This window comes from Eleutherodactylus coqui, chromosome 8, assembly GCF_035609145.1.
Source record: "Eleutherodactylus coqui strain aEleCoq1 chromosome 8, aEleCoq1.hap1, whole genome shotgun sequence".
Classification (NCBI taxonomy): Eukaryota; Metazoa; Chordata; class Amphibia; order Anura; family Eleutherodactylidae; genus Eleutherodactylus; species Eleutherodactylus coqui.
Window position 1 is genome coordinate 92,468,306 of NC_089844.1, and position 18,338 is coordinate 92,486,643.

Consider the following 18,338-nt stretch of genomic DNA (forward strand, 5'->3'; position numbering starts at 1 on the left):
ACGCCAATAAACGGTTTCCATGTCTGCGAATAGTACTTGTATAAGGCCCGATGCCCACGGGGTGGATTTTTGCTGCGGAATCGCAGCAGGCGTCTGGCTGCGGATTCCGCAGCGATGTCCATCTGAAGCATGCCATGTAAAATGACTTCCACGCACACGAGCGGAAATCACCTGCAGGAAGAGTCGCAGCATGCTCTATTATCGTGCGGGACTCACACAGACGGCTTCCATCGCAGTCAATGGAATCCATCCGACCCGCCGCGATTCTAAAATTCTAATTTCGAAATCGCAGCGGATCCGCGTCATCACCGGCGCGCTTTTCACTGTGGGTGTGCGACCACCGTAACATCCACAGCACACAAAAGACCAATCCGGACGCGGGTTTACCGGCCGGCACGGGGCTGATTCCGCTGTGTGCAGGCGGCCTACACGTTCTTGCGTCCGAGCCTGGCGGTCCTATGGAGACGAGCGCAGAGCGCCCCTGCTGGAAGCTCCTCCTCCCGGGCTGAGCGTTGATTGGCGGTGGCTGGCGCGGATTAGAGCGCCGTTTTTCTTTAAGGGCTCATTATGCATTTTCGTTCCCTACAACGCATCGTTTACATGGCGATTGTACGTTCGCTCTGCGTGCGATTTAGATGCACTTGCGTTTTTTTAGGTCCGTAATACAAGAAAAACCGCTGCATGTTCCATCTTGGCACGCACTACGCGCTCGCAGACACGCCAAGATGGGGCGTAGCGATTGGTAGCCAGTACACCATTTCATGGCATACTTGCTGCGTGCCGCCTCGCAGCCAATTGTGGTTGCCTGAGCCCGGCCTAATACAGACAGAATGTGAACGGACCCTATGAAGAGGTTCTGCAGGAGCTGCAATGTGTATTACACAGGACTGTGCCCTGCAGCTGCTGCAGAACTTCTTTATGAAAAGTGTGAGAGAGTTTTAGATCAGCTAAAGGGGTTTTATGTTTTTTATAGGGATGTTGCCTCCAGTTGTCCTTCTCTGCCGTCTCTCTGATCCGCCATTTTCGGACCCGTTTTCGTCAGTTGGCTGCAGTAATTTTCTAACCGCCCAGTGCACACTCTATTGCCCTCTGATTGGCCAGTGCTGATCATGTGAACAGCTCTGGCCAATCAGAGAGCAGGTGTAACGCACTGGTAGTCTAACACTATGAATCCGCTCCGCCAGCTGCCTGCCTCCTGGGACTTCGCTGTGGATTCCGCCATCTACGTTTTAAGGAGAAAAATAGATTTTTTAGTGGTGTATTTTCACAGCTCATGTGACTCCACCCCGGGCGCTTCCGGACGGCGGAGTTTTACTCTGTCTTTGTTCTGTGTTTAGCGCACGTAAATCTATGTATCTAGTCGTATGGCCATAGTTTTCACAGCCGTATTTTATGAACGCAGCAAGCGCTACTTTTTTTCATTTTTGCGTCCGTATTTGCGTTCGTTGCGGTTATTTTCCGTCGGGTGCGACCGTGTTTGACCTGTAGAAAATAAAACCGAGGATGGCGAATCTGGGGATGAGTACGGATCGCGGTTTTAATGTCTGCTGTGATTCGGTCATATTATGGATGCGTGCCGCGAACGTGTCTCAATACGCCTGTGTGATACTGGCCTTATCGTGACTACCCACTTGCGTTTGCAAATTTGCTGTGTTATTTTTTTCCAGGTGTCTTTGCGGCTTTCTAATGTTAAAAACGCATCGCGCCAAAATCACAATTTACCACGAAATCGCGATTGTAACATTACAAGTCCCACAGACCCCCGGCGAAAAAAAAAACGCCGCAAATTTCGCAGTGAAAAAGAACTGTAGTGGGTGGTCACCCTTATGGTGTACCATAAAAATGGCTGAACCTGTTGTTACCAACTGGCAGACTATAGCGCCCCCTATAGAAGCTGTCACAGACTACACTAGAGAGGGGGAGGGGAGTTGGGGGGCTTCCCCGGGTGATTTGGGGATATGAGAGAGAGGTGGGGGACGGTACTCACTACCATAGTAGAGGCACTGACACCGCTGTGACCTCATCCGTCTGTCCGGATTCCCCAAATAGAGCTGAAAGCAGAATCCCCATGGCCTTACTGACTGTTTCCAACCAGCAGGATTGTGACTGCAGCTATGTACTACCGTAAAGGCAGAGACTGTAAGGCCTACTTCACACGGCGCAGGCACAACTACATGAGTCTTGGCGCAAAAATGTTGTGCTATGAGCGAGGCTTTTTTGCGAGCGTAGTGGCGTATTTTACGGTCCTTTTTCCTCCATCAGGACGTGTTCATTTGTGCACGGAAAACAAACAAATGCACTAATTGAAATGACCAATTAGTTCCTGATGTGTTCTTTACCCAGCGGGATTACGCATAGCCTCACGCATCTCCTTGCGTACTGCGCACATGTTTGCGTATCCCCATTGACTTCTATGGGGAATTGATTGTGCAAATACACAGAAATATAGAGCATGTTTGTTTATTGACTTTGTGTGTGTGGCGCCAAAATGCACACGCAAAGTACACGCTTGTGAACGAACCAATTGGAATCAATGGGCTCTATTCACTGCGTATTACTTGCCCAAATACATCCCGCGTGAATTCGGTCTGAGGGGCCTTGTAGGCTGCAGCGGGTCCTGTGGAGTTCATGAACACAAACCCATTAGAGCTGATCAGGCACCGGCGGTCTCAGGCGCTCGCACCCGGCCGCAGGCTGTAAAGTTTTACTATGTGATGAGTAAACAAAGTTGCTTGTAAAATGTTGTTCAAAGGTGAGCAGCGCCTCCCGCCAGCCTAAGGTGTAGTTGAAGCCAACGACTAATATCGCTGAGTGCAGCCATGTTTAGGCCCCTTTACACGGAACCATTAGTGTTCAAAAATTGTTTAAATGAGTGAAAATGAAGCTAGTCGTCCAGTGTAAACACCGCCAGCGATAATTTGTGCGCTTCTCGTTATTGTGCTAACATTTTTCACCATTTTTTCCAATTAGTAGGTTTATTTATTTATTTTTTAATGAAAATGTTGCTTTTTTACAGTAATTAGTCAGTTTCGTGTAAATACACCCCAAAGGTGGCTTCTGGGAGAAACGCCACTGCAGTTTTTGATGCGGGGAGTGTGGGTCCTGCAGGGTGATGGGGGTCTTGCAGTGTCTGCCCTCCAGTGCATCACGAAGCGTTAATCGTCGCCGCGCTGGTTCCCGCAGAGGGTTGTTTGATGCATCATTCAGCGCCGCTGTGACACGTTCAGCATTCCGGGGATCATCCCGTGCGTCGCACCGAGACGTCCGAACCCGATTATTACAGGGAAGCAGAATCAGGTCATCGCTGTGATGTAAACTAGTAGTTCAGCTCTAATTACTGTTTTGCGACTAGATCGGGTGTTCCTGCTCTTGATCTGACCTTCAGCTCACTAGTGGTTCTCCATGATCTATGTGAGGGCTCGCTCACAAGGATGTGTTTGCGCTCTGTGTTAAGCACACAATTTTTGCGCACGTAATACGCAGTGAATAGAACACATTGATTCCAAAGGGCTCGTTCACATGAGCGTATCTTTTCACGCAATGTTCGATCGCCTGTCAAAATACGCGGCATGCCCTGTTTCGGTGAATATTACGCCCCCCGGTAGGCCATTGCAGTGAATGGGCCAGCAGAAATACATGGGGCCTTTTGCATGCGCAAATACGCACTCTATTTGCGCTCAAACTCGTAGGAACAGGCGAAATACTTGGACGTAAGTGATTTACAGTTGCGTAAATGTGCAGCGTATTCACACAACCAACACATGCTTTGGCATATGTGAATAAGCCCTAACAGCAGCGCCGCACGCTGCACTCTCACGTCTCCAGCCTTTACCTTATAATCTATTAGTCCAATATGCCAGATTGCGGTCGCAGGTTTGAGGAGGATTGAAGGTGTAAGTGCGCCCCAAATGCCAACAACTTTTACCTTTCTTATGGCCCATTTACACGTAGCGATTATTGTTGAGAATTCATTATAACAACCGAAACTGCGCCATAATCGTTACGTCTGTCGTTCATTTTCAACCGGCACAAAAACCAATTTACATCTCGTTACGATTAAACCCTCCCCACTCCGTGTGAATGTGAAGCGCTGAACGAGAAGCAAACAGTTCTCATCCGTGATCTGCCTGTCTAAACGGGCCGCACAAACCCGCCCTGACACAGGGGGGATATACCCTTTACCTGCTTCAGACGGCCGGATTCTCGCATCAAGCAGCACACGGACGTCGGGCAATGTGTCATCAGAGCTGCTTGACTTCGTACATATCTTGTGCTATTCTTGTCCGTGAAAATGGCGAGAATCGGACATAAATGCTGAACAGAAATGGGGCCTCCGTAGGCAGCGGACCGGGAGGACTCGAGGGAAATACAAAAAGTTCTTTATTCCAATGATAAAAGCAGACGATCGCGTTCACGGCAACCCGTTACTGCGCTCCTGCTTCTAGTGGTTGGAATAAAGAACTTTTTGCATCTCCCTCGGGACCGGAAGGACTCCATGTCTAGTTAGCGCTCTGTATCCTCCCAGAGGGTCCGGGGAACAAGGCCGCCATCGGCATAACCGAATACTGTGGGACACCACCGCTGTACCGGGCGAGCGGCATTCACTAACCCATCGCCCTGTACAGTATGATGGAGACGCACAAGGCTCCTCTTCCTGGTCTGAGGGAGAATAGGACCCGCCATGTCTGCTTCCGCGCGGACCAGGAACGGCCTGTGGTGGGAACGACCATTGGCGGAGGGAAAATACAAAGCAAAAGAAATCTATAGAATTTTGATGTGTATGTATGGAATATACTGTCATAGTAGGGGCTCTGAGCCGTGTATCCCATGGTGCGCCGATATAGTAGCGGGCATCACCGCCTTCTGCCGCGGACTACACCAGGCGATGCTCCACATGTAACCTGAATGTAATGGCAGGAGGACGGAGACCCTTATTTGGGTGTTTGTGGATTTTAACACTTATTTCTGTTTCTGTCCCTTTCAGAGAAAGCAACAAATGAATATAACACGTCTGAGGACTGGGGCCTCATCATGGACATATGCGACAAAATCATCAACACGCCCAACGGGTAAGACTTCCTTTACTGGAATCCCTGCACCTCGTGTCCCGCTGATCTCCATCCCGTCACATTAAAGCCCCAACGTGTATCGTTGGCTACTTTATAAGATAGAAGTGCTGTAGTGATAGGAAGGTATCTTTTTTTGTGGTTTTGATTGATTGTCACAAACCTTTTAACCCCTTAAAGACACCGCCTTTTTTTGTTTTGTTTCCCCCCCACTTCATAAATCTTCATATAGATAGATATAAACTTTTTTTTCTGTTGACGTAGCTGTCTGAGGGCTTGTTTTTTTTTTTCTATAATACTACTTAATGTACGTTATAGTGATTTTTTTTTTTTTTTTTTTTTTTAAACGTGGAGTGAAATGGGAAAAAAAAATACTCAATTGCGCCATCTTTGGGGAGGGAGGGCTTGTTTTTATGGCGTATACACTGCGGCATAAATAACATAACTATTCTGTGAGTTAGTACGATAACGCCAAATTCCTATAGTTGTTTTTTTTCTGCTGCTTTAAAAAAAAAAAAAAAAAAAATCTTTAAAAGGAAAAAAAAAGTTTTTTGTTTTTTTTTTCTTTTTCTTAAATTGGGTTTCCAGGTAAATGCTATTCATGACCTATCATCAGGATAGGTACTCAATAGTTGATCGGCTGGGGTTCATCGTTCGGGACCCCGACCGATCAGCAGACGTCTGAGCGGAAGCCTCCGCGCTGACCTCTGTGTAGTGGCCGGCACTTGTAACTGCAGGCACAGCTCTCCTTGAAATCAATGGGAACTCTGCCTGCAGTTACAAGTGCCAGCCACTACACAGAGGTCAGCGCGGAGGCTTCCGCCTCGACCTCTGTTATTGCAGTGCTGACAGCATGCGGCTGCACAGCTGATCGGTCGGGGCCCCAAGTGACGGACCCCCAGCTGATCAACTATTGATGACCCACCCTGAGGATAGGTCATCAATTGTATTTCACTCAAAAACCCCTTCAAATCTCTGTCAATGGAGTTGTATGAGGGACGGTGTATATTTGTGCCGTTTTGGAGTACACGTACACAATTAGACAAGCCTGTGGCCTGACCTAATAGAATGCTGCAGAAATACCCAGACTGCAATACTGAACTATTATTTGTAATTAAAAAAAACACAACATATTTGCAATCGGCGCATCCATAAAGTCAGAGCTATCAAAATAACACACTATTTATCCCGTACAGCGAGTGCCATCAGGAAAGAAAACAGAATTGCACTTTTTTTTTCTTCACTTCATCTCCAAGAAAAATTTTTAATAAAAAGCTATCAAAAATTGTGTACCCATTGGATAACAGTGATCATGTGAAGTTAAAAAAAGTGTTGTTAAAAGTTAAGGTTCCATCTCCCCTTACGGGTTGTATCCATGAGAGAAGATGAAAGCTACCTAAGATCCCCGGATTTGTCCCCCAATGGGATCTTTATCCACGGACCTTTCCCAGCTTCGGTGCATGCAATCATCGGTAAAATGGCGGATGCATGCTCAAAGATTGCCTGGTAAACTTTAAATCTCCCTGCTCCTGGCTACCAAAGGTAGCCAAGAACCTGGAGATGTCACGGGGGGCCGCGGTATGCACTTGCTGGTCACGTGATCACCGTTATCCAATGAATAATGGTGATCACGTAAAAGTTTTTTTAAAAGTTGACGTTTCCTCGACTTCTGAAAAATTTAAATCTCCTTGCTCCCGGCTACCAACAGTCACCGAGAGCCTGGGGCAGTGACCGGTGGCCTTGTTGAGTGGTCACTTGTCATGTGTTTTTAAAAAGTAGTGATCTACCTTAAGCCAGTCTCACACAACTGGATAGAAATTGCAGATTCTGCATGCATTTGATCGGCGGTAATAAGCGGATCGATCAAATACATTGGATCACACAATTCCGTTCATATTAGCGGGTCGGAATTACGTAATCCACTCGCAGAAAACAGAACGCAATAGGTTCTATTTTACTGCGGATATCCGTGACATAGAGACCATTATGCTCCATGGTCGCGGATAGACCCGCAGCCCATATGCATCTACATTATGTATGGGCTGTGAGTACCCGCATCATCGGTAAGCAATGGCGTGGGAAATACAAAGAAAAACCGGTGTACAGCGCATGACCGCCTGCGTGAGTATGCAGTTATGTGCAGTACATTACATGACTGGGCTCACAGTCTGTATCTGCTGCGGGCCTGCGTAAGCGGATTCCATATACGCCCGTGTGAGCCCGGTGTTATTCAGACCGCTACCTGTAATACGTAATTTACAAGAAGCTCCGGGAACGCTCGCCTTCATGCAGTTCCAGGAGCAGCTTGTTGAGCGCCTTCTGTGAGACCGCTGCACCCCAGCAAGCTTACGAAGCCTCACAAAGCGCCACTCTTTACACCCCACTCTTTGCACTATAGAAAAAAAACGCTGTTTTTAAAATAACATATTTGGAAAAATATAAAATTTAATTTTTTTTCTCCTATTTTGACCCCACATAAACTGTGGGGTCAAAATACTCATGACCCCGCCCCCCACCTTCAGTGAATACATTAAGGGGTTTAGTTTTTATAATGGGGTCACTTATGGGGGTATCTATCATTCTGACACCTATGGGCCTCTGCAATCTTGGCTTGGTGCAGGAAAAAAAATACTTGCTCAAAATGTTGATAATCAATGTTAGATTTGTACGTCTCCTAAATTGTTACAAAAAAAACTACAGTTTTTCCAATGTGTGTCCAGAATAAAGTAAACAAATGGAGATATATATCTTATCAAAAAAATTTACTGCATGTTTGCACATATTTGAGAGATTGCAATTGAAAATGTGAAAAAAAAATGTCATTTTTTTTCCCCCAAAAATTTTCCCAGTTTTGGCGCTTTTAATAAATATACACAAATTCTATCTGACTATTTTTTTCCGCCTAAATGAAGTACAACATGTGGCGAAAAAACAATGTCAGAATCACTTGGATATGCAAAACCTTTACGGTGTTATTCTACGTTAAAGTGACACGTGTCAGATTTCCAAAATTTGGCCTGGTCATAAAGGCGCAAACAGGCTTGGTCACTAATGGGTTAATAGGTTTTCAGTCACTGGATGTAAACCAGAATGTTTGTTCAGTGACAGCAGGCAGTGACTTTAAAAATGCAGAGAAATTGAAACACAGTACATTCTAGAAAGACATGGAGTTTTCGATGATGCCTGGTAGGAAAACTCTATATTTCCATCGGAGTCGTTAAATCGCACTTATAAAAGGGATATTCCGGTTTCGGCAAATAAATGTTATTCTTTGTGTAATGTAAAGTTATATTCTATACTTTCTGTAACTGTTCATCATGGGTTTTGGGATCTCTTCTTGCTCATCTCAGTAGTTATCAGGGCTGTGTCATGTATCGAGCCCTGAATAGCCTTTAGTTCCTCTTCTATACCGGCTGTTCTGTACGGACTGGATATAGGACTTTATATAGACCTCGCCCACCTATGCAGAACGTCCAGTATAGATGAGGCCAACAGACATTAATGCTTTTTATGGAGTTGAGTTCAGCATCCAGGGACCATATTTTTATACCACATATATTAGTAGGTTTAAAGGGGTTTTCTGTGATTTGGCTATTGATGACCTATCCTCAGGATAAGTCATCTATAGGTGATTGGCAAGCATCCGTCACTCAGGACCCTCGTCGATCAGCTTTTATCTAGCCAACTGCAGATGGCTCTGTCCATGTTGCAGACAAATGCTAACCCTGGGCACTGCTATGTGGACAGAGGTGTCCATTTCCGGCTCTGTTCACACTGACAGCAGGCCAATAACAGTTGATCACCAGGGGGGGTCCCAAGCGGTGGACCTCTGTTGATGACCTGTCCTGAGGATGGCTTGGGGTCCTGTGGAAGATAATGAGTGAAGAGATAGTCTTGTATGTTCCCTGATCTCTCCATTTAAAGACTATAGACACCTTTATGTTGAATTTTGCTTGCTTACTAAATATAAAATTGAGCAGTTTTATAAATACCCTTCATTAAAATCTTCCTACCATTTTGCTGTTGTAGTTTAACTCCTTCAAATAGCTGACAGTCCAGCTGATTGTGAGCTAGATCGGACAGGATGCTGCTCTTGTCTATGTTGGCTCTCTCCCTCCCTTCTCTGTGTTAGAGATACCTGCGGGGAGGGGAGGAGGATGTACGCTGCATACCAGAATATGGAGAGGCGAAAACATCCAAGTTTTCAGGAAAGGCAGATCACGCAGGCTGTAGTGCATCAGAGAGGTAGGAGAGCACACAGTTATCCGTGCAGGGTGAATCACACAGTCTGTGTATGAGTGTGCAGAATGAGTCTGCAGGGGAGGGAAGGGGGAATCCCATACTCCTAAGCATCAGTGTCTGTCAAAAGAAGGAAGAAGACCTTACTCTTTGGCTGTAGAAGCCAGGCCGGGAATGAAGCTGTACTTGTATATGAGAGCTGGTGAAGGCAGCTGCATCCTGGGTGCACAGACCTCACATTCAGCATGTATTACTAGAAGGGACACGACCACATGCAAAAAATCGGAAACTAGGAACAGGTAAAAATAAAAACTGCATATCTGCATTACGTCATACTGCATTCTAACAGGCAGCCTATCAAGCCACCCCACGGGGATGGCTTGATAGGCAGTCTCTCGAGGCAGCCCTGGGGCCTTTCAGAAGGCCCCCAGCAGCCATGACACCTGCTCGGCTCCCCCGATCTCACTGCAGACGGCTGTACGGGATGTTCGGGGGATTTAAATGCCGCCGTCAGAATTGAGAGCAGCATTTAAAGGGTTAATAGCCGCGATTGGCTGTACGGCCGATTGCAGCTATTGCCCGCTATTGTCAGCTTTAATAAACAGGCGACCTCTCTTTATACATACCCTACGCTCCAGGATGTAAATGTACATCCTATAGCTGGAAGGGGTTAAAGGGGTTTTTAAGAATTCCCCACAAACATCCGGGGATCGTTATTAAATAATAAGACTTCGTTATTTTGCACCTGTTCCCCATCAGTTTTTGGTTTCTGAGGTTTCAGCGATCACATCGCCAACTACCCACGTCACCAAGGTCTGCAGCGGGCACATGAGGGGTCCGGCTTGTCATCGCTCCAGCTAGACTGATGCCGTTGCGATAACTTCACCGACTACTCATGTGAGCACTGAGGCCAATGATTGGCTGCGGTGGTCACATTGGTTAGTCAATAACATTACTGCTGCAGCGGCAGAAACAAAGACCCGCATGGAGCACTGGAGCAGCGGCAGCACCTCTACCTGGGCAGGATGAAGTCAGCTATTCTTTGTTTATTATTTTAACCCCTGAATGACCAATGTTTTGATTTTGAAGCAATTTTATGCATGTGGTGGTTTTATGGCCCTATTTTTTTTTTCCTTTTAAAATTATTATTTTTTCTTTTAATTTTTTTTTTTTTTTTTATGGGTTGTTCTTGAATTCCTTTTTTTGTTCCCTGAAATCATTTCCCCCCTTTTTTTTCTATTTACTAGGGGTTGAAAAAGTTAAAAAAGAAGTCAAATTAAGATATTAACGCTAAAATAAAGCATTGAAACCTTTTGATATATAATTTGTATAGTCTCAGGCTACAGATCGGCTAGGGTGATGTTTAAGATATCTACAAGAGTCCCCAGTTATATGGTAACTGCATTTGAATTGCCATAAGCAAAATTAACCCTTTGGTATTAATTCTAAATAAAGTATAAACCTTTATTATAGCGTAGACTAACAAACACATGGATTTAAAAATCTAGTCTGCAAAGGTAAGTCCATAAACATGGCAGTATCAAGACTGTTCCTATATAATATAATAGTTTGGTACCAAAGTCCTTTATAGAGGATGGCCAGTCCTATAATCTTAGTAGAGATAAACTTTCTATCAGAGACTGATATCTAAAAACTAGCTGTATAACTCCTAATAGTAAAGCTCCAACATGTTTCACTGTCAAACTGTTAAACAGCATCATCAGGGGGACACGGTGTTAGCTATAGCTACACTAAACGGCATCATCAGGGGGACCCGGTGTTAGCTATAGCTACACTAAATGGCATCATCAGGGGGACCCGGTGTTAGCTATAGCTACACTAAATGGCATCATCAGGGGGACCCGGTGTTAGCTATAGCTACACTAAATGGCATCATCAGGGGGACCCGGTGTTAGCTATAGCTACACTAAATGGCATCATCAGGGAGACACGGTGTTAGCGATAGCTACACTAAACAGCATCATCAGGGGGACGCGGTGTTAGCTATAGCTACACTAAACATCATCAGGGGGACCCGGTGTTAGCTATAGCTACACTAAATGGCATCATCAGGGGGACACGGTGTTAGCTATAGCTACACTAAACAGCATCATCAGGGGGACACGGTGTTAGCTATAGCTACACTAAACGGCATCATCAGGGGGACCCGGTGTTAGCTATAGCTACACTAAATGGCATCATCAGGGGGACCCGGTGTTAGCTATAGCTACACTAAACGGCATCATCAGGGGGACCCGGTGTTAGCTATAGCTACACTAAATGGCATCATCAGGGGGACGCGGTGTTAGCTATAGCTACACTAAATGGCATCATCAGGGAGACACGGTGTTAGCGATAGCTACACTAAACAGCATCATCAGGGGGACGCGGTGTTAGCTATAGCTACACTAAACATCATCAGGGGGACCCGGTGTTAGCTATAGCTACACTAAATGGCATCATCAGGGGGACACGGTGTTAGCTATAGCTACACTAAATGGCATCATCAGGGGGACCCGGTGTTAGCTATAGCTACACTAAATGGCATCATCAGGGGGACACGGTGTTAGCTCTAGCTACACTAAACAGCATCATCAGGGGGACACGGTGTTAGCTCTAGCTACACTAAACGGCATCATCAGGGGGACCCGGTGTTAGCTATAGCTACACTAAACAGCATCATCAGGGAGACACGGTGTTAGCTATAGCTACGCTAAACGGCATCATCAGGGAGACCCGGTGTTAGCTATAGCTACACTAAACATCATCATCAGGGGGACCCGGTGTTAGCTATAGCTACACTAAATGGCATCATCAGGGGGACCCGGTGTTAGCTCTAGCTACACTAAATGGCATCATCAGGGGGACCCGGTGTTAGCTCTAGCTACACTAAATGGCATCATCAGGGGGACACGGTGTTAGCAATAGCTACACTAAATGGCATCATCAGGGGGACACGGTGTTAGCGATAGCTACACTAAATGGCATCATCAGGGGGACCCGGTGTTAGCGATAGCTACACTAAATGGCATCAGGGGGACACGGTGTTAGCTCTAGCTACACTAAATGGCATCATCAGGGGGACCCGGTGTTAGCGATAGCTACACTAAATGGCATCATCAGGGGGACACGGTGTTAGCTATAGCTACACTAAATGGCATCATCAGGGGGACACGGTGTTAGCTCTAGCTACACTAAATGGCATCATCAGGGGGACCCGGTGTTAGCGATAGCTACACTAAATGGCATCATCAGGGGGACACGGTGTTAGCTATAGCTACACTAAACGGCATCATCAGGGGGACACGGTGTCAGCTATAGCTACACTAAACTGCATCATCAGGGGGACACGGTGTTAGCTCTGGCTACACTAAATGGCATCATCAGGGGGACCCGGTGTTAGCGATAGCTACACTAAATGGCATCATCAGGGGGACACGGTGTTAGCTATAGCTACACTAAATGGCATCATCAGGGGGACACGGTGTTAGCTATAGCTACACTAAACTGCATCATTAGGGGGACACGGTGTTAGCTCTAGCTACACTAAACCTCATCATCAGGGGGACCCGGTGTTAGCTATAGTTACACTAAACGGCATCATCAGGGGGACCCGGTGTTAGCTCTAGCTGCACTAAACGGCATCATCAGGGGGACCCGGTGTTAGCTCTAGCTACACTAAACGGCATCATCAGGGGGACCCGGTGTTAGCTCTAGCTACACTAAACAGCATCATCAGGGGGACACGGTGTTAGCTATAGTTACACTAAACAGCATCATCAGGGGGACGCGGTGTTAGCTATAGTTACACTAAACAGCATCATCAGGGGGACGCGGTGTTAGCTATAGTTACACTAAACAGCATCATCAGGGGGACACGGTGTTAGCTATAGCTACACTAAACAGCATCATCAGGGAGACACGGTGTTAGCTATAGCTACACTAAACAGCATCATCAGGGAGACACGATGTTAGCTATAGCTACACTAAACAGCATCATCAGGGAGACACGGTGTTAGCTATAGCTACACTAAACAGCATCATCAGGGAGACACGGTGTTAGCTATAGCTACACTAAACAGCATCATCAGGGAGACACGGTGTTAGCTATAGCTACACTAAACAGCATCATCAGGGAGACACGGTGTTAGCTATAGCTACACTAAACGGCATCATCAGGGGGACGCGGTGTTAGCTATAGCTACACTAAACGGCATCATCAGGGGGACGCGGTGTTAGCTATAGCTACACTAAACATCATCATCAGGGGGACGCGGTGTTAGCTATAGCTACACTAAACATCATCATCAGGGGGACGCGGTGTTAGCTATAGCTACACTAAACAGCATCATCAGGGGGACGCAGTGTTAGCTATAGCTACACTAAACAGCATCATCAGGGAGACACGGTGTTAGCTATAGCTACACTAAACAGCATCATCAGGGAGACACGGTGTTAGCTATAGCTATACTACATGGCATCCTTTGAGTACTATGTAAACTGGAAAAGAGAAGGCAGAAGGGGTTAATATGTGAGATGTACTCCTGCTAGATTGTAGATGTCTTAAAGCCTCGCTGTATATGTACAATGGCGTGGGTTTAAAGCAAGCGCCATGTATATATGCATATATGGCAATTGATCCCTGGCTATGAATGCAATTGGAGAGCGCCTTTTATAAAGTTTAGAAAGGATGTCTTTCCAATAGAGTATATTCATTACAATCACTGTAAATTGGGAGAGTTTGCCGAATACAACATGAGATAAATCCGTTTAGTCTCCTGTCTAACGCAGACTGCTGTATTTTGAATTCTAGATCAAAGGACGGCCTGAAGGCGATAATGAGAAGGGTTAATCACAAAGTGCCCCACATCGCCCTGCACGCTCTCACCGTAAGTAGATTCCGCCTTCCATCGATCCTCGCCCTCCTTCCCAGACGCAGCAGTTACTTAACATCCTGTGAGCTATGAAAACTATCTCATCCAAATGCCTTTTCTCCGGTGCCTCCGCAGCTATTAGGGGCCTGCGTGTCAAACTGCGGGAAGGCTTTTCATCTAGAAATATGTTCCCGAGATTTTGCCAGCGAGGTGCGTGGAGTTATAAATAAGGTATGTTCATAATTAGCTTCTTCATTTGTTACATTCGCTGTGTCCTAACAAAGACATTATTGATTTATGTGTAACCTTGAACGCACGGCTCTCTCCGCCTGAACGCTGGTGATAAAGCCGAGCGTTATGCTTGGCCCAACGCACCGATGATCGCACATCAGGGAAACCAGAGATATAGGGGGGGCAGGGGGGTTATAATGTCCCGGATATACATTAAAATAAAGATTTCAAAAGTCAAGTGGTGAGATCTAAGATTAATGAGTAAATCGAGAAAATTAAAGCTGGGGTTATACTTGCTGTTTAGCGGAGATTAGACATGTTAGATTGGTTTCGGGTTGGATGGTGCCGAGGAGGGGGCACCGTGTCATCCGTATAATGTACTATGGAGTTTGTGTGTCTCTCTTTGTCAAGGTAAGGCCTAGTTCACATCACGCTGGGGTTATACTTTGGGACTATTCTAAGACACATACCACCCCAACTGCTTCCACAACTTTTTGGGCTTTTCATATTATTTTAATGTATGTTTAATGTAAAGCATATTGGGTTTTTTTTTGGTTTTTTTTTTGTATGTGTTAGACATACAGCCGTATTTTTTTCATTCATTTGTGACCGTTTTCACATTTAAATAACTTTTTTTTGCTTAGAAAGTATTTTCTAGTTTGAAAACTTTTTTTTTCCACTGGCATTTGTGAACAAAAAATGTAGATGTGAAACATGGACACGTGCAGTTTTACGTTTCCATACGTAGAAGGGGATTCTTTACTGTAAGAGCAGTGAAGCTATGGAACTCTCTGCCTCAGGAGGTGGTGATGGTGAACTCACTATAAGAGTACAAGAGGGGCTGGACGCCTTTGTTGAGTGATACAATATTATAATCATTAATAACTACAGAAGGGTCAGTGATCCGGGGATTATTCTGATGGCCTTCTTTTGTTGTTGGACAATAAAGCGCGGCATGCTGTGCTTTACTGTCTCCCAAACAGAACGTACACAAATGTAAGGGGACTCGGATGTAGGCAAAAGAATGCACTTTTAACTGTTTGACCAATGTTGGGCTACGTGTACATCAAGAAATACATTGTAATCCTTTTTTTGTATTAAAATACACTTATGAGGGAAGACCAAACGTGATGTGAGCAGCCCCTTAGTGAGCGTCCACAGCGCATTATTGTACGCGCGGTGTGACCGCTCAGTCCTTCTGCGAGAGCCGCTGAAAACAGCGCTGTGACCGAGTCTCCGAATGAAGACAAACAAACAAAACATTTGCTTCTATTGGGACTCGGACGTCTCCTCGGTGTCTGTTTTACAAGGTTTCTGTCTGTCATCACTTTCTTTTGGAGTACAGAATAACGTAGTCGGCTACACTTCTATACAGGGACATCCGGTGAGGAAACGCATACTGCACTGTAAAGGCTTTAGCATGGGAACCTACGGGTGACCTACCCCTCGGTATAACTATATACACTGAAATATGACTGACCTATATAGAACAAAAGCGGGTCAGCAAAACAGAAGTGCCGCACGCTCCATCAATACCCACCTACCATTTTAACTGTTCATTTCAGGCACATCCAAAAGTAGCTGAGAAACTTAAAGCAATGATGGTCGAGTGGTCCGATGAATTTCAGAAAGATCCCCAGTTCAGCTTAATATCGGCCACCATTAAATCTCTCAAAGAAGAAGGAGTAACATTTCCTACGTCTGGTTCTCAGGTACGGAGTCCTTGGGGTGGTCTTGTCCGTGGCGGGGTGATGGCCTGTCATATATTACTGCATTCTTTCTTCTGTGCATTAAATGTTCTCGTCGTTCCTCAGAGTGCTTCAAATACTCCGAAGAATGGCACAGCGGTTCCGAAGAACAAGGAGGATGAAGATCTCGCTAAAGGTGAGGTTTATTTTAGGTATTTCGGGCGATGTACTAATTAAAGATTTAAAGGGGTTGTACCAGACTAGACTGACCACCTATCCATAGGGTAGGTGATGAAAGACTGATCGGTGGGGGTGTCACTGTTAAGACCCCTGCCGATCCTGTCTCCCTCTTCTTGTCACTGCAGGTTTACTGCACCCACCCGCCGTGTCATGAGAATGAATGGAGCAGTGGCTGAGCATGCACAACCACCGCTACATTTATTTCAATGGAGCTGATGGAAATGCGTGACCCCCCCACTCCATTCAATCTCCTCCTGGGAAGGTGGGGGGGCAGTAAGCCCTCAGTGAGGAGGAGGAAGGAACTTGGGACCACGGTTCTCAGGATTAGTGGGGGCTCAGCCACAGACTTTTAGCACATATTGCATGGATAGATGTCAAAAGTCTATTATGGTACAACTGCTGTAAGCCTTATAAATGAGTCGGCTGCAGTAAACTGGATGTATTATTATAATAGAATAAGCCATAAAACAATATATTATGTGAATTACGGACATTTGTATAGCTTGTATGTTGTTGAAATTGGTGTTAGATGCCATATTATTTTTAAAGGGGATGGCTTCAATATTGGTGCTTAAAGGGGTTTTTCTGTTACCTCTTCAAAAATTACAATCCTGTTACTTTATGCAGTTATGCCATATTAAAAGCAATATTTACTTATTTGCTGGCCGTGGCCCCGTTGAATGCACTCAGCCAATCAAAAGTGGCGCTCGGTCTGTGGCAGGGGATTCTTTACTCCCCGTGGGGATTCCCCTTGTCACTGATCACTGTGACAGTGCTGTCACATTGTTCAGTGATGACCCTCACTCGAGTATAAGCCAAGGGGGGCTTTTTCACGAGTATATACGGTACTTGTTTTTTGTCAATTAAAATGCAAAGCAAATGAACAGAAGAGATGCTGTCCATGAACCAGCGCCGACCAGCAATATAGCTTGTGGATCGGCGCTCGTTAAGATGGTTTTACATGGGTAACTAATCTCTGTTATAGAGGCGAATGATCGTTTCTACAGCCCTCTGACCCCATACAGATTGCACTCGATGACCGTACATTTGTTGCTGACGAATGAACCTTTTTACGCTCACAAAAGCGGTGCGAGCAACTGACATAAAAAAGCATTTGCTTGTTCGTCAGCAGATTGCAGGCATAATCAAATGGGCCGATAATCGGACTAGCGATCGTTCATATCTGATCATGAACCCATGTCAAAACGCCTTAAGGCTGCTATCAGATGGGGTTAACGCAGCAGTTTTACCACAACCTTCTGCGGTTCTAACAAATTGCCGTTTGGTCGCCTTAGGATTCTACATGCACACCGCCGGTCGTCTAGGTGTTGTGGCCTTAATACGGAAGCTCTTAGTTTTCTCCTCCCTCAGTGATTATTGTGAATTATTTTTGCCTGTATTACAAGTAAATGCATTTTTCTCCTAAATGACAGCAATCGAGTTATCTCTGCAAGAGCAAAAGACGCAACCCTCAGAGATCAAGTCCTTATACCCAACTGTGGATGCCCAACATGACAGTCAGAAGATGCCTAGGAAGGTCCGAGCTCTTTATGACTTCGAAGCCGTGGAGGACAACGAGTTGACGTTTAAAAGTGGAGAAATCATAATTGTCCTAGACGACAGGTAAGAAGTCAGCCATGCGTCACCGTCCATGCAGTAATGACATTGAAGCCAGGCACTCATGGAGTACATGTCAGGCTCATGACTCATTGTTGACCTGCCGGCCATGTGGGCCTTGAACCACTTTGGCCACTCAGTTTCTGTCCGTCTGGGGGGCAGCATGTAGACTCTGTTTTCTGCCAAGTCCGTTTTTCATTTATTTATCTTTTGTAGATTTTATGCTACAGAATGTGTTGACTTATATAAAGTTTATCATCGTTATTTCATGCTTTCTTGAGCTACCGTAATGTTTCCCATCAAGAAATATTGAAGTGTCGCAACTGCTACGGTTAGCAGTGATTTTGCTATATGACCTAAAAGTTATCGCAGAGCCCTAGCCC

The 18,338-nt window shown here is 45.6% G+C and overlaps 1 protein-coding gene across 1 annotated transcript in view; it reads left to right on the forward strand.

The window, feature by feature from the left end:
- The window catches only part of STAM2 (signal transducing adaptor molecule 2), a 44,022-nt gene that overhangs the window by 906 nt on the left and 24,778 nt on the right, over nt 1-18,338 (forward strand). The window contains exons 2-7 of the mRNA XM_066576024.1: nt 4,985-5,069; nt 14,119-14,194; nt 14,315-14,410; nt 15,976-16,122; nt 16,225-16,294; nt 17,772-17,961. Coding sequence (XP_066432121.1) covers nt 4,985-5,069; nt 14,119-14,194; nt 14,315-14,410; nt 15,976-16,122; nt 16,225-16,294; nt 17,772-17,961 — 664 coding nt within the window. The remainder of the gene's footprint in view (nt 1-4,984; nt 5,070-14,118; nt 14,195-14,314; nt 14,411-15,975; nt 16,123-16,224; nt 16,295-17,771; nt 17,962-18,338) is intronic.